We start from the raw sequence: 22335 nt of genomic DNA, 5'->3' as shown, positions 1-22335 counted from the left end.
AGATTAGACAGTACAAAGAAGGCGCAGGAAGGGAATTTCATGATGAGGGAGCAGCAGGATGAAGAGTAGAACTGAATAAGGGCAGAGAAAAAGGCAGAGGACTAGGAAGAAAAGAGAGTGCTGGTGGAAAGAGGAAGGGTGGAAAGTGGATGAGTGAGGAAAGGGTCTCAAGGGATAACAGGGTCTCAAGGGATAACAAACAATGTGAATAGGGAGAATTAGAAAGGAAGAGTCAAGGCTGGGAAAAGACAGAACAGCAGGCTCAAAGAGAAAGGATGCCTGAGCCCCTCAGACACTGGGATCTGGAGGAGGACAACCAAGATGGAGACAGCATGACAGTGGGGTGGGGGCAGAGGGAAGAAGAAGAATGTGCAGGGAGCCAGGAGCAAGCAAGCTGGGGAAGAAGCAACTGGGATGAAGGATAAGGAAAGAAAGAAGAAGGACTTGGGGTCAGGAAGGAAAAAAAAACTGGGATAAAAATATTAATGTCTTTTGTTATACCAAAGAAAACATTTTCAGGAAGTTAGATGCCTTATTTCTTTTAGTATCTGAAAAAGGAATATTTGGTTTGCTTAGTAGGAACATTTATTCAGATATAATATCTGATTTGGGCATGTGGGCAAAAATTATAAATGTACATATTTTCATTAAAATTTTAAGGACAAATTAGCAATTCAAAGCAGTAATGAGAAGTTCTTTCCCCATCCAGTTTTCCCATTCTCCAAAGATGAAATAGTTATTGCACCCATACATGGAGTCGTAGGTCAGTCATATCAGGCAATCGCTGGCTCATATGTTCCAAACAAGAAATGAGTCAGCATTACTCTGTACTATAAAGGTTCCCTAGGAATCTGAATACTCTCTCCAACATAGACTGCCCAGGAAGCATAGCATTTGGGGGCGCTTTTTTTGCCCCTTTAGAAGATTTTGTTGTTGAAAGTTTCAAACTTTTGCAAACCTTTGGAGTTCAGTAAGCACCCAAAAATTTCCATCTCCTTGTAGGTAGCCCTGTTATGGCTGCAGGGGTGAGGATTTTAGAAATAAAATACATTCAATAAACTGGATACAGTATTGGCAACCTTCAGTCTCGAAAGACTATGGTATCGCGCTCTGAAAGGTGGTTCTGGCACAGCGTCTAGTGTGGCTGAAAAAGCCAATCCGGGAGTGACAATCCCTTCCACACCGGGAGCAAGTGCAGTCTGTCCCTGGTCTGTCTCCCTGGCTATGGGCCTTCCTTCTTTGCCTCTTTGCCTCAGACTGCTGGCAAAGTGTCTCTTCAAACTGGGAAAGGCAATGCTGCACAGCCTGCCTCCAAACGGACCGCTCAGAGGCCAGGGATTCCCACTTGTTGAGGTCCATTCCTAAGGCCTTCAGATTCCTCTTGCAGATGTCCTTGTATCGCAGCTGTGGTCTACCTGTAGGGCGCTTTCCTTGCACGAGTTCTCCATAGAGGAGATCGTTTGGGATCCGGCCATCATCCATTCTCACGACATGACCGAGCCAACGCAGGCGTCTCTGTTTCAGCAGTGCATACATGCTAGGGATTCCAGCACGTTCCAGGACTGTGTTGTTAGGAACTTTGTCCTGACAGATGATGCCGAGAATGCGCCGGAGGCAGCGCATGTGGAAAGCGTTCAGTTTCCTCTCCTGTTGTGAGCGGAGAGTCCATGACTCGCTGCAGTGGAGTGTACTCAGTGAAGTGTACTCAGGACGCCAGCTCTGTAGACCTGGATCTTGGTATGTTCCGTCAGCTTCTTGTTGGACCAGACTCTCTTTGTGAGTCTGGAAAACGTGGTAGCTGCTTTACCGATGCGTTTGTTTAGCTCAGTATCGAGAGAAAGAGTGTCGGAGATCGTTGAGCCAAGGTACACAAAGTCATGGACAACCTCCAGTTCATGCGCAGAGATTGTAATGCAGGGAGGTGAGTCCACATCCTGAACCATGACCTGTGTTTTCTTTAGGCTGATTGTCAGTCCAAAATCTTGGCAGGCCTTGCTAAAACGATCCATGAGCTACTGGAGATCTTTGGCAGAGTGGGTAGTGATAGCTGCATCGTCGGCAAAGAGGAAGTCACGCAGACATTTCAGCTGGACTTTGGACTTTGCTCTCAGTCTGGAGAGGTTGAAGAGCTTTCCGTCTGATCTGGTCCGGAGATAGATGCCTTCTGTTGCAGTTCCAAAGGCCTGCTTCAGCAGGACTGCGAAGAAAATCCCAAACAAGGTTGGTGCAAGAACACAGCCCTGCTTCACTCCACTTCGGATGTCAAAGGGGTCTGATGTGGAGCCATCGAAGACAACAGTGCCCTTCATGTCCTTGTGGAAAGATCTGATGATGCTGAGGGGCCTGGGTGGACATCCAATCTTGGGGAGAATCTTGAAGAGGCTGTCTCTGCTGACCAGGTCGAAAGCCTTCGTGAGATCTATGAAGGCTATAAAGAGTGGCTGTTGTTGCTCCCTGCATTTCTCCTGCAGTTGTCTAAGGGAGAATACCATATCAGTGGTGGACCTGTTGGCTCGGAATCCACACTGCGATTCTGGATAGACGCTCTCTGCAAGTACCTGGAGCCTCTTTAGTGCAACTCAGGCAAACAGCTTTCCTACAATGCTAAGGAGAGAGATGCCGCAGTAGTTGTTGCAGTCACCCCTGTCGCCTTTGTTCTTGTACAGCTTGTTGATGTTTGCATCCCTCATGTCTTGAGGTACTCCACCTTCTCTCCAGCAAAGACAGAGGACTTCATGCAGCTCAGTGAAGATGATCTCTTTGCAGAACTTTAGGACTTCAGCAGGGATGCTGTCTTTTCCAGGTGCCTTGCCAAAGGCAAGGGAGTCCAGGGCCACGTGAAGTTCTTCTAGGGTTGGTTCACTGTCAAGCTCCTCCAGCACAGGCAGGCACTCAATGTTGTTCAGCGTTTCTTCGGTGACTACATTTTCTCTGGAATATAGCTCAGAGTAGTGCTGCACCCAGCGTTCCATCTGCTGCGCCCGATCCTGGATGACCTCGCCTGTGGCAGACTTCAGAGGGGCAATTTTCTTCTGTGTTGGACCTAGGGCCTGCTTGATACCGTCATACATCCCCTTGATGTTGCCTGTGTCAGCTGCTACCTGTATCTGGGAGCAGAGCTGAAGCCAGTAGTCGTTAGCACATCTCCTGGCAGTCTGCTGGACTTTGCTGCGAACAGCTTGGAGGACCTGCAGGTTGCGCTCACTGGATATCTTAAAGGAGGACCTGCAGGTTGCGCTCACTGGATAAACTGGATATCTTACTGATTTATAGGTAGCTGGGTAGCTAAGTGTTGGGTAGCTATGTTCTTTCGCTGTTATTTTGCTTTCTTTATTCCACAAAGAAAAGGGAATACAGGAATTTAGGGCCCAATCCTCTCCAACTTCCCAGCACTGATGCAGCCACAGTGCAGCCCCAAGGGAAGGGAACAAATGTTCCCTCACCTTGGGGAGGACTCCATGACTACCTGTCCCTTTAGAATGACTACATCGGTGCTGAAAAGTTGGATAGAACTGGGCCCTTACAGCCCAATCTTATGCATGTCTACTCAGAAGTTAGTCCCGTTAAATTCAATGGGCCTTACTCCCAAGAAAGTTTGGATAGGATTGGGCTGTTAGTCATCTTGATCAGCTAAATGCAAACTACTTCAGGGAACATGTCAACTACGAATTATGTTTTCAACTTTTCCAAGACAATCCTTAGAAGCCTGTAATGTCGGATGAGTCACCTGGCAGAGCAGGAGTATAAATGTAATTTAATAGCATGTTATATTGGAATATGAGATCCTGAGTGTCAAAACCCATCCCTGTTGCATTGCTATTTACTATTTGTCAGTGTTTTCTAAACTTGGCCCATATAATTGGCTGCTTTATGTTGTTAAGCAAACAGGATTCCATTGCTGGCACAGACCATTTTTTCCAGTGTTTATATGATCATTGCTTGCCTGAGCTTGTTAGTCATTTGTATAGCCTCTAACTGTTTAAGTAAGTCTTGCTTGGGATTTTTTTCCTCCAAGTCCCTTGTTCAGGGACAGGATTTCTCTCTGTATCCAGGTAAGCAGCAATTATATCACTTGACACGTTGACGTTTTATTCATGACTGTTGCAAGTCAGTGTCTTAACACTTTATAAGAGTGTTAGCACACATAAGAGTTTTAATTGCTGTCTGCAGTTTTAATGTAAAACAATTTTGTCATACTGTAATATTACAAGGTCAATATATTTATAGTAGCAACTCTTCGTGATTAAAAAAAGTCTGCCTTCCTCTTTATTTGATTGCAAAACTGTAGTAGGTTCGCCTAACCTACATGTATCATATGTTATATCCCAGTTACTGTATAACAAAAAGAGCTGTGCTTTCAGCAACTTGCAAGAGCAAAAACTGAGCAATTCAAAATTTATTTAGTTGTACAACAAGCTTCCCTTCTAAGGGCTGTTAAAAAGGCACGCTTTAGATGATTTTATATAATTTCAATAAGTTTTATTGCTGCCTTGGAGATAAGTAATACATATTTTAATTAATAAATAAATAGTTGAATCATATGTCTTTCACACTGCAACATCCTGTGGCTGGCAACTCCTCCCATTCAAGAAAGAAGAGCTGCATTCACATAAGAACCACTTCCATGAGCCCAATTCTTTTCCCAGGAATGGAATGACATATTTGTATGATGCACACATTTTCAGGCACCTTTATGGCCCAGTAATGTTTGACATTTCTAGGGTATACTGAAAATCTCAGATGAACTCTTCATTCATGTGTGATGCAACCCTCTATTCAATCCATGACGGTGCAATCCTAATGTTCCATTAGGCCAGCACCAGCCCCCATGCCAGCCCAGGAGTGTCATTAATATGCCATAAAGCATGTTTGCACCTCCACTAGAGCTGGCTGGACTGGAGCAGAGGCCCGCACAGTCCCACAGATGCTGGATCTGTGCCCAGATGGAGTAAGTTTGTATCAGCCCAGGCAGATTGGCACAGAGTGTGGGAAAGGGTGGTAGGGAGGTGGTGTTACTGGACAGGGAGAGGGCAGCCCAGGAGAGGAATCAGGCTCAGGAGGGGATGGGACTAGCTGTGGCAGCAAAGGCTGTAACCTAACCCCCACTCCCAGCTGAATCAGCCTTACTAGCAATTTTAGCCCAATAAGCGATTTCACTGGCACAGACCTAAGTAGCCCCAAAGGGGTGACTGGGGCTTACACAAGGTAAGGGGAAAATAGCCACTCAGGCAGGCCTGTTCCAGCGCAGGTTATAAACTGGGTACCCCATCATACAGAGGTTTTACTTTGCCTGGTCTCTTGTCAACCTATAGCCTCTGGCTTTCTCTTGTTGAATCTCTGTTATAACAAAGGCACTTGCACCTTAGACAATCTACTGTCTTTTCTACTCCAGATTGCACTGCTGTGCTTGTAGCTTCTTTCAAAACTGGAAAAGGAAGCACAAAAGTTCTAATACGAAGGCTACCAGAAGCATTCAAAAATACTCTGCGCACCTGAGCGTATGACATGGCAGAAAGTAGCTCCTCCCAGAGCACCCATACTTACAGATCTTGGGGCTTCATTAGAAACACTGTGCACATTTCAGTTATGCAGCAACACCTAAAATCTTTCCTTTTAAGAACATAAGAACAGCCCTGCTGGATCAGGCCATAGGCCCATCTAGTCCAGCTTCCAGTATCTCACAGCGGCCCACCAAATGCCCCAGGGAGCACACCAGATAACAAGAGACCTCATCCTGGTGCCCTCCCTTGCATCTGGCATTCTGACATAGTCCATTTCTAAAATCAGGAGGTTGCACATACACATCATGGCTTGTAACCCGTAATGGATTTTTCCTCCAGAAACTTGTCCAATCCCCTTGTAAAGGCGTCTAGGCTAGACGCCAGCACCACATCCTGTGGCAAGGAGTTCCACAGACCAACCACATGCTGAGTAAAGAAATATTTTCTTTTGTCTGTCCTAACTGTCCCAACACTCAATTTTAATGGATGTCCCCTGGTTCTGGTGTTATGTGAGAGGGTAAAGAGCATCTCTTTATCCACTTTATCCTTCCTGTGAATAATTTTGTATGTCTCAATCATGTCCCCCCTCAGGCGTCTCTTTTCTAGGCTGAAGAGGCTCAAACGCCATAGCCTTTCCTCATAAGGAAGGTGCCCCGGCCCAGTAATCATCTTAGGGTGCAATCCTAACTGGCAGTAAAGCACGTTTGCGCCTCTGTGGGAGGAAGCTGCATCAGCACATCCAGATGCACCGATGTACGGAGGATGACAGAGGGCTTTGCAGCTGCTTCCTTACCGCCGCTTGTGCCAGTGCATCCACGCCGACACAAGCGGCAAACGTAGGCGTGGGGGTGGGGAGAAGGCGGAAGGGAGCGTTTCGGGGCAGGCTGTTGATGGGCGGTCCTGGGGGCGGGCACAAGGGGAGCCAGGGACAGGGCTGGGACCAAGCAGTTATGCCAGATTCCAATCCCCATCCACGGGGTGAACAGAGTGGCTTCAAGTCACTCCACTGTCCTCGGACTTGCACCACCTCCAGAGGTAGCACAAATCTGAGAAGACCCATTGGGGCACACAGCCCTTACCCAGGGGTAAGGGGAAGAGCTTCCCCTTGCCCCTGGTTGAGCCACTGCACCCAACGAACCTGCGTTAGATGTAGCGCAAGCCTCCTGGCTTGCCTGCTCCAGCGCAGGTTTGGATTGCGCCCTTAGTCACTCTCTTTTGCACCTTTTCCAATTCCACCATGTCCTTTTTGAGATGTGGTGACCAGAACTGGACGCAATACTCCAGGTGTGGCCTTACCATCAATTTGTACAACGGCATTATAATATTAGCTGTTTTGTTCTCAATAACTTTTCTAATAATCCCAAGCATAGAATTGGCCTTCTTCACTGCCGCCGCACATTGGGGCGACACTTTCATCGACCTGTTCACCACCACCCAAAAACTATTTAACATTGCCAAAAACTATTACAATCACTACCCAACACATCACTATAATCTCCCTGGCTCCATGTGTACCTAACATTTCCCCTGTGTCTCAAAATAAGCTGATACAATTACGGGAGGCCGTGGGATTCAATATAATCCACTACCAATGAACTGAAAACAAGCATAATGCAGGTTTTCTTAGCAGGATATTAAGATACCTGGTGCCATTGTTGGGGGGTGGGGAATCTCACAATATTATCAAGATTTCCTGCCCAGATTATTAGCAATCTGAGCAGCAGCAGAAGAGAACCCCTCTCCTCTTCGTAGAATAAACCATTCTTATGCCCTATGCTTCATTTTCAAGAAACCTACTACCTCAAAAGGTGAAAAGGTTTCCTTTCCATATCCCCTTTCCAGCCCTATGAGCAAGTTCCCCATGTGAGTGATTTAGGACAGGAGTGCTCAAACCCCAGCCTGGGGCCCTCGGGAGCTCCAAATTCGGCCCGTGGGGAGCCCCCAGTTTCCAATAAGCCTCTGGCCGTTTGGAGACTTGCTGGAGCCCATGCTGGCCTGATACAACTGCTCTCAGTGTGAGGACGACTGTTTGACCTCTCACCTGAGCTGTGGGCTCCCTCCACTACTTGCTGTTCCACATCTGTGATTTAGCAGTGGCAGTGAAGGAAAGACTGGCCTTGCTTTGTGCAAGGCTTTTTATAGGCCTCAAGCTACTGCAAGACCTTCATTCATATAAGTTCCATCTCTAATAAATTCATTTATGTAAATTTATTCAAGTTTTAAATGTTAATTAATTCCCCCCCCTCCCGCCCGACACAGTGTCAGAGAGATGATGTGGCCCTCCTGCCAAATTGTTTGGACACAGAACTCTGGTATCTCTTGCCTAGAGCAAGGTAGCCCAGTCCTAGAATGTAGCCACATGAAAACAGTTTTCCCCACCATAGCATATAGCCACACCAAAACAGGCTGCACTGCATGATATGGTGGGGGGGGGGAGAAATCAGGAGACTTGAGAGGAGAAAGAGAAATTGGCGCAAGTCTAAGGACACAAAGGGGCATGTCAGCTCGCTTGAAGGGGATAGTATCCAGTGAAAGTTGCTCACACTGGATGCCATCCCCTCCCACCTCAGACACACCCCCAGCCCTCTCCTGTTATGCCCATTCCTCCACTCCATTACGCCCACTACATTAACTTACTGGCATTGGTGAGCCTTCTTCACCCTGCTGCCACATGAAAGGCCTCCACAACATTTCTGGCAGCAGCCTAGAGGCATGTGGCTATGTGCTTCTGGATCACCACTTATGACAGCCATAGAGCATGTACCGCCACCAAATTCTAGTTCCAGCAGCAACAGTGCTTCATAGGATTCTGCCATTAGTATAGTAATCTACAGGAGCCAAGGGAAGCAGCTTTATTTTGCCACAGGAATGGAAATGGGAAATGGTAACTTCCCAGCTGGGCTTCATTTTCTAGGATCAGTACAAAGATAACTGTAGTGACATCCCAGCTCCTACCTATTGGGTTGATTTCAGGAGGTGGTATTGGATGACTGTTGCTCAACTCTTGGCCATTGGCTTAGGAGGTCCTACAGGATTTCAATATTTAGATGAAGCTACTGGGGGAAGGTGCCTGGAGATTTGCAGTGCAATGCCATCAACATGTTAATGACATCCAGCTATACCTCTCCTTTCCCTCTGGGACCAGGGAGGCTGCAGATGTTCTTAAACCAGAGTCTGGAAGCTGTGAAGGACTGAGAACGGGCTAATAAACCAAAACTTAAGGGGTAATCCTATACAATATGCGCCTGCTCAGCACCAGCACGCGCTGTCACAAACATGCCATAAGGAATGTTTGTGGGGGTGAGCACTAGCCCAGCACCAGAGTTGGCCCAGCGCGAGCTATGCTGGGCCAGTGCCAGTCGCAGGCTTGCAGACTGCCGCCCAGTGCTCGCAAAGTACCAGACAGCTGAGGGGTGAGTGGGGGCGAGGGGGGGCATTCCAGGGTGGGGAGAGGGCAGAAGAAGGCATGTCAGGGGGAGGGAGCAGGGCAGGAGGGGCAGGGACCAGCAGAGCTCAGCTCTGTCAGATCTAGAGCCCTGTATCAAGCTTCCCAGTTCAACATGGAACTCCTTTACTCTGGACCGGCAAAATAGCCAGCGCAGAGTCGAGTAGCCCCATTGCAGGGCAGCTTTCCTTACTTGAGGTAAGGGGACAAATGTTTCCTTCCCCCGAGGAGGCACTAGGAGCCGCTGCCAGCTGCCTGAATGCCTATAGGATGCCTTGGCAGCCATTTTGGCACTGCAGCAGCCCTGCTGGCAGGCAACTCAAGATTGGGCTGTTAATCCAAGCAACACAGAGGTGCTGTCAGTCAGCAGGAAAGGAGATTCTGGATGGGATAACACAGAACAGAAGGATCAGGTTTGCAGTCTGTAAGGGTTTCTGGTTTACTCCTGGAGAGACAGGTGGCAGCTGTGGCCAGGAATGCTTTTGGTGCATCAGCCACAGCTCATCTTTAAGAAGGCATATGTGGCTTGAATAATCCATGCTGTTGTTACATATCAATTAAGCTACTGATAACACACACTAGTCGGAACTGGCTTTGAAGATAGACCTCAAAACTATTTGTCTTCAAGCAGACAGTGAAGACATTTCCTTGTGCTTGGCCTTTTCTAAGTTTTGTATTGGTCACTTATCTGCTCAAGCTGTTCTGTTATTGTGCAATTTGTTGTCAGACCATTCTAAAATTTGCTATGATTGTTTATTTTGTAAGCCATCTGAATGGTCCCTTGAACAGGACCAAATGGCCAATGCTGATTTTTTTTTTTTAAATAAAACAAAACGTGAAGTGCAGCAATATCTTTGTCAGAACCAGCAAAATAAAAATATCATAATCAGCAAGCTTTCAAGTTTTCCAGGGCTCTTCTTCAGGCTGGATGTTAAGCAAAACAGGGTGCAGGGTAAGATACATACTGAAAAAGGATACTGAGCATATTGGAAAAACTTCAAAGTTTACTGTTTGTCTGCACTTTTCAGATAGAGAGCAAACATGCCTGACTCCCTGTTTCAAAGACTTGCACACCACTTTGTGATATTTCAGTGATGCCTAATAAAACTACAGGTGGTATCCCTTATTTGGACTGCTTGAGACAGGAAGGTGTCTGGATTTCAGATTTGTCTGGATTTTGGAATTACTGCATAATATAATGGAGAAATGCTTCTTCTTGTTCTTTTCACTGTTACCCATATGGGTATCTGCTGGCCTCTTTGACATTTTCAACAATGTCTGTACAGGTACACACCACAGAGAAGAGAATTTACTGACTTTGGCATAGTCCAGATTTTGGATGCTTGGATAAGAGGTGATCTACCTGTATTTTGCTGCTTTGGCTCTTGGATTTTTTTTTTTTCTAATAAACCAATACAGCTAACTATAATTTCTCTAAACCAAAATAAAGTGCCAGCTTCAGCACTATTTTGTTCACTTTCTGTGCAGATACGTATTTCAGAAGTCCAAATTCTCACTGCAACAACTGGTTAATCAACATTTTAAGTACTATACAACTATTGTTTGAACACTGCCACTATTAAGAAACTAGATGGATATTACTCTAACGCAGCGGTTTTCAACCACTGTGCCATGGCACACTGGTGTGCCGTGAGGCTGCCTCAGGTGTGCCGCGGGGCCAAGGAGTCACGCAGCAGCAGCTGCTGCTGCGCGCACGTAGGAGAAGCAGCTGCTTCGCAGGGGCCTGGACGCTCCTGCTGGTACTAGTGCCTGCCCCGCGTGCTGATTGGGCAGGCAGCCAGAGGAGCTTGGAAGAGCTCCCAGTGGGGCAGGAACGTGGAGGGAGTGAGGGTGAGCAGCGAGAGCAAGGAGGGAGTGAGAGCAAGCCTGAAGGTGGAAGCAGGTAGGAGCCAGAAGCCGCTGGAAAGGATCCTGGAGACACCCTTTTCCTTGCCTGCAATGCCCCAAAGTGACGCTGCCTGCATTGCCTCCCCTGGCAAGGCTTTGGCAAGAAGGGCACTGGGCTACAATCCGATCCACACTTACCTAGGAGTAAGCCCCATTGACTATAATGGGGCTTACTTCTGAGTAGACATACAGAGGCTTGGTCGCACTCTTTCCTGAATACATGAGCAGGCAAGTGATGCTTTTCTTCCCCCCACCCCACATGCTCCCCTCCTGCACACACATCCCTCATCATAATTGCAGTTAACTCCTCTCTTTCTGCCCCTCCCCTCCCTCTTCCCTACCTGCCAAAGTTCAAAACCAGTTGCCTCCCATTCTCTTTCTCTCTCTCCCCCCCACCCCAGTGAATGCTGCACTTGTTTCAGCCACATCTCCTCACTGCCCCTCACCCCCACCGTTTCTCCAGTATGCTCAGTCTCATCTCTCTTTGCCAACACCTCCTGGCATATCAGAGCATATCAATTGGTAACAGTTTGATTCACCTACTTCAAAACATTCCTCCTTTCCAGAAACCACAAATACTCCCCTCTCCATGCTTCTCGGGATTTTCTTAAGAACATAAAAACCTAAGAACAGCCCCACTGGATCAGGCCATAGGCCCATCTAGTTCAGCTTCCTGTATCTCACAGTGGCCCACCAAATGCCCCAGGGAGCACACGAGATAACAAGAGATCTGCATCCTGGTGCCCTCCCTTGCATCTGACACAGCCCATTTCTAAAATCAGGAGGTTGCACATACAGATCAGGGCTTGTAACCCATAATGGATTTTTCCTCCAGAAACTTGTCCAATCCCCTTTTAAAGGCATCCAGGCCAGATGCCGTCACCACATCCTATGGCAAGGAGTTCCACAGACCAACCATACGCTGAGTCAAGAAATATTTTCTTTTGACCTAACTCTCCCAACACTCAATTTTAGTGTTTTCCATTTCCACTATATCCTTTTTGAGATGTGGCGACCAGAACTGGACACAATACTCCAGGTGTGGCCTTACCACCGATTTGTACAATGGCATTATAATATTAGCTATTTGTTCTCAATACCTTTTCTAATGATCCCAAGCATAAAATTGGCCTTCTTTACTGCCACCGCACATTGGGTCAAAACTTTCATCGACCTGTCCACAACCACCCCAAGATCTCTCTCCTGATCTGTCACAGACAGCTCAGAACCCATTAGTCTATATGTGAAGTTTTGATTTTTTGCCCTAATGTGCATGACTTTACACTTACTGACATTGAAACGCATCTGCCATTTTGCTGCCCATTCTGCCAGTCTGAAGAGATCCTTCTGGAGCTCCTCACAATCACTTCTGGTCTTCACCACTTGGAAAAGTTTGGTGTCATCTATAAACCTAGCCACCTCACTGCTCAACCCTGTCTCCAGGTCATTTATGAAGAGGTTGAAAAGCACCGGTCCCAGGACAGATCCTTGGGGCACACCGCTTTTCACTTCTCTCCATTGTGAAAATTGTCCATTGACACCCACTCTCTGTTTCCTGGTCTTCAACCAGGTCCTAATCCAGGAGAGGACCTGCCCTCTAATTCCCTGACTGTGGAGTTTTTTCAGTAGCCTTTGGTGAGGGACCGTGTCGAACGCCTTCTGAAAGTCCAGATATATAACGTCCACAGGTTCTCCCGCATCCACATGCCTGTTGACCTTTTCAAAGAATTATAAAAGGTTTGTGAGGCAAGATTTACCCTTACAGAAGCCATGCTAATTCTCCCTCATCAAGCCTTGTTCGTCTATGTGTTTTGAGATCCTATCTTTGATGAGGCATTCCAACATCTTACCCGCTATAGATGTTAGGCTGACTGGCCTATAGTTTCCCGGGTCCCCCCTCTTTCCCTTTTTAAAGATCAGCGTGACATTTGCTATCCTCCAATCCTCTGGCACTGTGGCCGTTTTGAGGGACAAGATGCATATTTTAGTCAAGAGATCAGCAACTTCATTCTTCAATTCCTTAATAACTCTTGGGTGGATGCCATCAGGGCCCGGTGACTTATTGATCTTTAATTTATCAATGAGGTCTGAAACATCTTCTCTTTTAACCTCTATCTGACTTAATTCCTTGGTCAGGAGGGGCCGTTCGGGCAGCGGTGTCTGCCCGAGGTCTTCTGCATGAAGACAGATGCAAAGAACTCATTCAATTTCTCTGCCATCTCTCCTTTTATTTCACCTTTCCTTCCCTCACCATCCAGAGGGCCAACCGCATCTCTGGCAGGTTTCCTGTTTCTAGCATATTTAAAGAAGCTTTTATTATTCCCCTTAATGCTGCTGGTCATGTGTTCCTCATAGTCTCTCTTGGCCTCCCGTATCACCTTCTTACATTTCTTTTGCCACAGTTTATTCTCCTCATTAGGGCAAGACTTCCATTTACGAAAAGAAGCTTCCTTGCCCTTTACGGCCTTTCTAACTTGGCTGGTTAGCCATGCGGGCACCCTCCTGGACTTAGTCAAGCCCTTCTTCCTTTGTGGTATACACTTCCGCTGGGCCTCTATTACTGTTGATTTGAGCAACCTCCATGCGCTCTGTAGAGACTGGACTCTTTTTACCTTCCTTTTCAACCTCCTTCTAACCAGCCTCCTCATTTGAGGGAAGTCCGCTTGTCAGAAGTCAAGGGTTTTTGTGAGAGATTTGCCCGGTATTCTTCCCCCGACGTGCATGTCGAAACGGATCACAACATGATCACTGTTCCCCAATGGCTCAATAACATTGACATGTCTAACCAGGTCCTGAGTACCGCACAATATTAAATCCAGAGTCACCTGTCCTCTGGTGGGCTCCATGAGTAGCTGCTCTAAGGCACAGTCATTTAGCATGTCAAGGAATCCGGTCTCCTTTTTGTCACCAGAACACAAATTGACCCAGTCAATATGAGGATAATTGAAGTCCCCCATGATTACAACCCTGTCCCTCCTTGTCATCTTATGTATTTGCATAAAAGCATTTGCACATGGAATGCCCCAGAATGGGCTGCTTATTAGCTCCTTTGTGTGTCCCCCCCCCGAATACTCTCACTGTGCCAAACCGTCTATCACATTCCATCATGCTACCATTCCCAATTTCTTCTCCTACTCTGTCTTTGCCTTGTTGTTCTCTAACCTCCCCATCCCATAGGGATGAGGAGTCCTGAACCGGATGCCCCTCGGCTCCTGTCAGCCTTCCCCCAGGCCAATTCTTCAATTGTTCCCAATTCTTCAATTGTCATGGAATAATCTAAGGCTCCAATCCTAACCACACTTTCCAGAGAGTAAGCCCCATTGAACAAAATAGGACTTACTTCTGAGTAGACCTGGTTAGGCTTGTGCCCTTAGTTATATTAATTAAATTAATTGTAACATAATAATGTAATTAAAAACTAGTAGTGTGCCTTGACAACTTTAGTGCCTTGTCAGTGTGCTGTGAGCTGAAAAAGGTTGAAAATGACTGCTCTAACATACTGTTAGCCATATTGGAGCCTGTAGGCAAAAGGCAGGATATACATTTTAAAAATAAATACCCCAATCTTCATTTTAAAAATGGATGAACCTCTGTAGTTAGAGTATAGTCTGCTAGATAGAATGGAGCTGTTTTAGGAGAGATGGCTGGAAGTTGCTGCTGGGTATTTCAAAACTGTTTTAAACATAATTATAAACTGTTTTATTGTTTTAAATTTAATCATAATATATTGCATATCTTTGTATATCTATATATATGCTTATATATTTTGATATTTTATATGTGGCTGGTCTTATGACCGTAATAAAGATTTACTACTACCCCAATCTTCCTGATTTGCCAGCAGACCAAAGACAACCAAAAGTCACAACTAACAGAAGGCATTCAAATACGGACATTATTTCAGAAAAAGAAAAGTTAGAAAGGTTAGAACAGATAAATGTTGTTACAACTGAGTCTGAGAGGTAGACTGTGTCCATCTGCAGCTCCTTCTGTCTCTTCTCTCCATAGGGAACAGCCTAAACTTGGACTGGATCAACAGCTGTTAAGTGAAAGAGACTGCACACCAACATATCCCTAATCATACTGTATCTTTGGATGAGTTTTCATTCTAAGCAGCAACTCTGGATTCTAATCTTGGTTGAAAAGCAGGATATAAATATAACAAAATATATAATGTTCACTCAGAAATTAGTCCCTATAAGCTCAATGGAGATTACTCTCTACTATGTGTGCTTATGATTGTACTTTTAGCCACTACCCTATGCTACATTAATTCCCTAGAGCTGCAATCCTATGCACACTTTCCTGGGAGTAACCCTAATGAACATAACAACTTACTTCTGAGTAGACATGCATAGGATTATAATGTAAGTCTACAATCCTAAACCTATTTATCTGGGAGTAAACTCCAATTTACAGAGAGAGGCTTATTCCATGCATAAGATTGGGCTGTATGTAACTTGAGAACTTAAGAACGTGATTACAAGCAACTCCAGTTTAGGAAAGAAAGTAAACTCAACTTACTCCCCACAGGATGGCAAGAATGCATATACTGTACAATGCCTATTCCTTTCCGCTTCCTACCACCTGCCTGCCTAAGAAGAAAGCCAGAATCTATCATGCACAAAATCTGTGTTATGTCTACCTGGAAACACAAATCTTATATAAAATCTTCTATAAACCTGGGGAGGTCTATAGGGCATTTCATTTGGATTCAAATACCCATTCAGCAAAACAGGTAACTTGGCACCAGTCACCCTCTTTCCTGGGGAATTTCATTTGTATATGGAAATTCCCAAATGGCACATTGCCATCATTCCTGGCCAACTGCTACACGACGCTTTGTTAAGGAGGGCACAGCTTATACTATTTTTTTGTTATTTCTGTGTTATTCATTTAGGCTACAATACCGAAAGAAAGTTCCACAAAACATAAGAAAACTTACTTTGAAGAAAACATGCCCAGGACTGGGCTGTGTAAGTGTACAATAATAAATGCACATTTACGTTACTGATGTATTGACCACAAGTTGATGCATCTTGCCTCATAAATGCTCCTGTTGCGGCCAGCAAGAGGTAAGTAAAAACCTTTCTTACTTTCTTCCCAGTAGGCCACTGTCTTAGGAGAGAAAGGAGTGGGTTGGGTTACAAATTGGGGATAGGATCTGGCATGTGCCTTTCCTACTGAGATCCACCCCTCCAACCCACGCCCATCCCCAAATCTCCATCAAACCACCCATGAATGTCATCAATTAATTATGCACTATGCGAAGAAGTGCTTCCTTCTGTCTATTCTGAACTTCTTACAAATCGGCTTTGATAGATAACCCCCTAGTTCTACTACTGTGAGAGGAAGAAAAATGTGTCTCCATCCACTCCATACACAGATGCCTTAATCATATTTCTGTTTCTTTCTTTTTCTAAAAAGCTACAAACACCTCACAAAGAACCTGCACAGTCTCTTTGCCCACTTCTGAATCTTTTCCACTTCTCCAATTCCTTACCAGAACTGTATGCAGTATTCCAAATGTGGCTGCTGCACTATGAAGCCATTATCAGCTTTGAAAAGTACAAGTTTTTGAAAGGCAATTTGGGCTGCAATCCTATGTGCACTTATCTAAGAGTACGTCTCATTGAACTTAATGGTGCTTACTTCTGAGCAGACATATAGGTTTGTGCTGTGAGAGGTACTTAACCTCCTGAAAAGCACAGCACAAATTCTACATCCATGCCTCAGAATAAAGGGGAGTGCCTGTATCTGCAGATCCTGTATCCACGATTTCAGTTAACCACAGATCAGGTCTGTGGGCCAGCTCTACATGCCGCGCTTCCTCCGGAAGCTCTGGAGGGTTTTCTGAGGCCACACAGGCCACGCACCACCGCTTGCAGCCACTGCGAGCCTCAGAATGGCCAAAAAAACATTACTTCCAGTTTGGAAACTGCAAGTAGCATTTTTCAGCCATTCTGAGGCCCACAGTGGCCGTGGGCGGTCACACGCAGCCTCTGCGGGCCTTCGAAGTTGGGGAGCATCCCCAGTTATCCAGTTTCATTTAACTGCAGGGGCTTCCTTAACAGAACAGAACCCTCACGGATACCAGGGCACGCCTGTAAATAGAAGCTCACTTCACTCTTCTGAAACAATTGCTCTGAGCCAGTTTCTCTGCTTTTTCCCCCTTGCCTTGCTTGCTAGGATTGCAAAAGTTCTTTCCATCCTCTCTCACTCCCAGGTCAATAAAAAGAAGCCAACCTCTTTCATGAGTGCATCAGACACTCCTCTCCCAAGGAGAAATGCTGAGAAAATGATCTCACTCAGAATTAGAGTTAAAATGCAAGTTTTCAGAGGGACTGACAGAGCACAGAAATAGAGGAAGCTGCCTAATATCAGATCTATGATCAATCTGGCTCAGGATTGTCGACACTCACTGGCAATGATTCTCCAACGTTTTGGACAGACATTTTTGTCTGTCTTACCTGGAAGTGCCTGAAATTGAACCCGAGATCTTCTTCATGTAAAGCAGATCCTTCACTATTAAGCTACAGCCCCTTATGATGGTTAGAATCAGGGAATGAGTGGTGGGCAGAATTAAGAAAGGAGAAGTAAGTGGCCCAGTACATGTCTCTCCCCCCCCCCAAACTCCAGCAGAACTAAAGCACTGGTTATACATGCAACTCACTAAACGTTTAGCAAATAATTTCATTTTTAATGTAGCTGACCATTTTTTCTGCCCCCCCCCCATGGTTCCCTTTGGCAAGTTCCTATGCCAAATAGAACTGCTTAAATTCAGCACACTGCAGATAATAACTTGAACAATCCTAAACTTCCATCTTTAATCATCAAAGCTAATTACCGAAGGACGGAATTTACTTCTGATTGTTTTGGGTCAATACAGCCTTCTCACCTCTTTGAAAGACAGCATTCCCACGTAGTACACTGTTGTTCCCATGCAACACTTCTGCTTGTATTGTAACCTGTGATGGGCTCTCCTTCAGTAGAGCTACCCCAATAGTCACGTTTGCTCCAGGTCTGATGCTCTTAGGAGCTGTCAACAGGTACGTAGGCCTAGAAATTAAAAGAAGGAACAGAACAGGTTTTTAAAGGCACAATCCTAACCAAGTCTACTCAGAAGTCCTATTTTGTTTAACGGGGCTTACTCTCAGGAAAGTGTGGTTAGGACTGCTGCCTAACAGCCCAATCCTATCCAACTTTCTAGCGCCGGTGCAGCTGCAATACAGCCTCAAGGTAAGGACAAAAGTTCCCATACCTTTAGGAGGCCTCTGTGACAGCTGGCCCACCACAAGATGTAGTGCATGCCCCACTGGCACAGCTGTACCGTTACCAAAAGGGCTGTTTTGTTTAGGGGAATTATTACACTGCCCTTATTGGAGCATTAGGATCGTAGGCTGGATAACTAGATAGCGTAATGCAGAGAAATGCCCTTTGCTTAAAGAAGAGACTGAGAGAAAGATAACTTTCAATAAAAGATTATGGTTTATTACAAAAGAACAAAGGTAAACATAATTTACCAGTGCAGTGGCAGTGCAGAGCAGTGGAGGTAAGCAGGCCAGTGATTGTCGACCTTTTATGTCTCAGGGCATGCAGACAAGGTGCCAAAATTGTCAAGATTTTTGACAATTGACAAGGCACCCCATGCTGTTGGTGGGGGCTCACATCCCCCAACAGCCCTACTAATAAACGACCCTTCCCCAAACTCCTGTGGCACAGCTGCAAACCATTCATAGCACACCAGTGTGCCATTGCACAGTGGTTGAAAATGGCTGAAGGAGGTAGACAGAGAAGGGCTCCCTCCACCAATCCCCTGACTGAGGCAAAAGCTTCAGTTGGCCTCATGGATGGGCCAGCTCTGACTGCTTCCTTTAAAAAATAACTCATTGAATTCATTGCTGTTTTCTGTTTTAACTAATCTCAGATCTGATTCATGCATGGCTGCTGCTGACTATAAAACAAACTAACATATGTGTAGGTCAGTGATTTTCAACCTTTTTCATCTCACGGCACACACTGACAGTCCAATCCTATGCATGTCTACTTAGAAGTAAGTCCCATTAGAGTCAATGGGGCTTACTCCCAGGAAAGTGTGGATAGGAATGGGCTGTGATATGGCTTGAAAATGCTCAAGGCACTCCATCAGTTTTTTTGACAAGGCACACTGCGCTGCCAGTGGGAGGCTCTCATCCCCCAGTGCCCCTACTAATAAATGTTCCTCTCCCAATTTCTTGGGTGGGGCACACCTGTGGACCATTCATGGCCCACCAATGTGCCATGGCACACTGGCTGAAAGTGGCTGGTGCAGGTCCTCCTACTTAGCAGGAAATTATTGAGCAACAGCAGCTGAGGCTCCACAAGAGGAGCACCAACACAACACTAAAGGCACAGCACAACAAGGAAAGAAGTGGTTTCAGAATTGGGCAGGTCTACTTAACTTAACCACCATGACAAGCTTAGATCCCAGGCCTCTGGCCTCACACACCCACAACCCCAGCTCCTGGCAAGCGCTCTCCAAGGCGATCGTGGCCTCCCAGTGCCACAGACTCCCGTCCTCTTCGCTTCCACCCGTCTGCGCTGGGGAGAGCGCACTCGTGAGAGTGCCACGGGGTGTGATGATGGGGGCAAGGCCAATTCCAATGCATAGGACACCCCGGGGACACCCTCGCCCCTCCCGCTCTCCTCTTCCCCCTGGTGCCTCCCCACCGCCATTAGATGCGTACCCGGTGGCAGCAGCCCATGAAGTGGCCAAGAGGCACCACCAGGCGAGGTGGATGGTGAGGAGCGGTGCAGAGCCTCCCCTCCGAGCGACAGGAGCGCGGTCCGGCAGGGGCAGCATCCTGCGCCCGCAGTTCTCCAGCCTCTTCTCTTCTCCGCACGACGGGGAGCAGCGCGCCTCTTCGGCTTGCGGCAGCTGCTTCAGTTCTCCCCCAACCGAGCTGGCCCCGCCCCGCCCCGCCCCGCAGCAGCAGCTCCCCGGGGGCTCCTCTCCTCCCCCACCTCCCTGCCGAAAGGATGGCGAGCGCACTGGCTGCCCGCAAAGCCTGCGCTCGTCCCAGGCAGAAGCAAGGGGCCGTGGTCACATCCCCCTCCAGTGCTGCTTGGGGGTGCGCGCGCGCGCTCTCGGAGGCGCGCCGTCTCCCAGCCAAAATTTGGGCGAGCTTCTGAACAGGCCCAGCCCTGTCCAAGAAGGGAAGCAGCCCAGGCTTGGAGGCAGCTCTGCTGGGTGGAAAAAATAAAATCCTGCTCTCTGTTGAGTCAGATGTTAAAACAGAGAAGGGTGTTCCCTCTGGCTGGGATGTGCAGAATGTGCCAGGGAGGCACTGGCAGAGAGAAGGGGTGTTAGTCATGAAACCACCACTGAGGCACATAGCGATCTGCCTCAGGCGCCGCAAGGTCTCAGGCAGAGCCTGGGGGCCAGCTGATACCTTGTCTCTGCACTGCAGCATGGTTGCCTGGCCACCCAAAACACACACACAACACTCACCCATCCGGCTCCACATCACACTGATAAGATATGAAAGCACTCATCCCACAGGTGGCCTGCCTGGATCACATAATTACTTTCTACACCAGTGAGGGTGTGCCATTTTTGCACATTAGGGATGCAAAGCTGAACCTGGCAATGAGGCATCGGTATTGTGGCAGCTACCACATCATCTCCACAATCACTTGGAATTTGCATGCAAGGCTTTGCCTTCTAATTAATATACAGGTATAAATTGCTTCTCATGCCATCATCAACATCGTTATTATTATTAAAAGTTATATCCCGCCTTTTCCATGCTGAAGCAAATGCCCAAGGCAGCTTACAAATTTCCACAGTAAATGTACATTATATAACAACAAGTAAAATCATTAAAACACATTCACATACACAAACACACATGCACTCACACAGAGAGAGTAGAGAGGAGGGGGAACTATTTGGCCCAGATAGAAACAGCCACGCATGGACCACCCTTGGTCAGGTCTGAACTCCTCCTGTATGTCCGCAGCTGGGCAAACGCACTCCTTGCCACTGCTGCCACCTAGTTCTCCAGAGAGAGCTGTGAGTCCAGGAGCACTCCCAGACTGTCACCCATTCCTGCAGGGGGACTGCAATATTCCGTCATCTCACAGAACCTCAAAGATGTTGTTTGTGTCAGAATGCAGTACTGCAAAACTAGAGAATGTCCAAAAGAAATCAATGTTGTTTGGCCTGGCAATTCTGCCTGTCTGTGGCTGCAATCCTAACCTCATTTTCCTGGGAGTAAGTCCCATTGAACACAGTTGGACTTACTTCTGAGCAGACCTAGTTAGGCTTGTGCCCTGTGTCATACATAAGTGGCAGAGGCAGATGAAGCAGATTGCTTAGGCCCAGAGGCCCCATACAAAACTCCTCCAGTCTCCAAATAATTCATTTTCATTCAAGGATGAAGGTAGGCAGGCCGACTACATGTGATGAAAGTGATTTGGACACCCAAGCTCTGCCCTGAACACAAATGCCTTGAAACACTGCAAGCATGTTTTCAATTCATTTTCACCACATTTCAGAATGCACAGTTAGCTCCGTTCAGGTATTCACTCTTCTGTGGAGAGCGAATGCACGAGGGGCTTCTTAGGAACATGCCACTTAACTCCACACCTGCCAAGGATGTGCACAGGAACCACACCCCTGCCAAACACTCAGTGATTTTGTGGAGAGGCAACCATTTAATGTGCAGAGAGCAGAGCTAGTGTGAGTCATCTGCAGAAAATGGGGCTGAGTGTCACATTCCTGAGAAGACTTTCACATGTTCTCTATGGGAAAGTGAACACCCTAACAGAGCTTTTTCACTTCAGCTGTGCACTGCTTAGGCATTTGGCAAACGTGCCACAAGTCATGTTAAAAGTATGCAACAGTTGTCACTCCAGTGCACAGGGCTGCACATATGCAGGCCTCTCACTAGGCTTCTTCTAGTGTATTGATCTGGGCAACAAGCAGCAATTCAGCTCCAAAGAAACTAAAAGAAGTACAGGTCTGAATGACTGCCTCAGCCAACACCATGCGTCCTCCTGCTCTTGTCCAGGACTGTCTCCAAGTCCTGTTGCCTGGCCAATTGTTAACAACTCTGTTGTAATGATCAAAGAATAAATAAGGCTGCTCCCTCTTATTCTCAGAAATTCTGTAATTATCCCTGCCAGGGGAGAAAAGCTTCACTTTCAAAAAGAAGACCTAAAGGCAGGCATAGCGCCTGCCTGTAAGCAGGAACATCGCAAGTCCATATGTGAGTGCAAGCAAAAAAGCAACAACTGCCTGGCGCTATAAAGAGCAGATCTGGAAACACCCCTAGTGGACAAATAGTGTATTTCTCAAACTGTGGGTTGGGACCCACTAGGTGGGTCACGAGCCAATTTCTGGTGGGTCCCCATTCATTTCAATGTTTTATTTTTAATATATTAGACTAGTTGCTACCATGGTATGTGACTGCATTTGGGGAAATGTTAGAGACCTGT

At 46.7% G+C, this 22335-nt stretch overlaps 1 protein-coding gene across 1 annotated transcript in view; it reads right to left on the bottom strand.

The window, feature by feature from the left end:
• The window catches only part of CD109 (CD109 molecule), a 95974-nt gene extending 76278 nt beyond the window's left edge, over positions 1-19696 (bottom strand). The window contains exons 1-2 of the mRNA XM_066622707.1: positions 19581-19696; positions 17753-17913 (exon numbers count right to left, since the gene is read on the bottom strand). Coding sequence (XP_066478804.1) covers positions 17753-17913; positions 19581-19696 — 277 coding nt within the window. The remainder of the gene's footprint in view (positions 1-17752; positions 17914-19580) is intronic.
• Positions 19697-22335: the final 2639 nt, after the last annotated feature.

The sequence above is a fragment of the Tiliqua scincoides genome, chromosome 1 (genome assembly GCF_035046505.1).
Source record: "Tiliqua scincoides isolate rTilSci1 chromosome 1, rTilSci1.hap2, whole genome shotgun sequence".
NCBI lineage: Eukaryota > Metazoa > Chordata > Lepidosauria > Squamata > Scincidae > Tiliqua > Tiliqua scincoides.
This window is presented reverse-complemented; position numbering and strand designations above follow the sequence as displayed.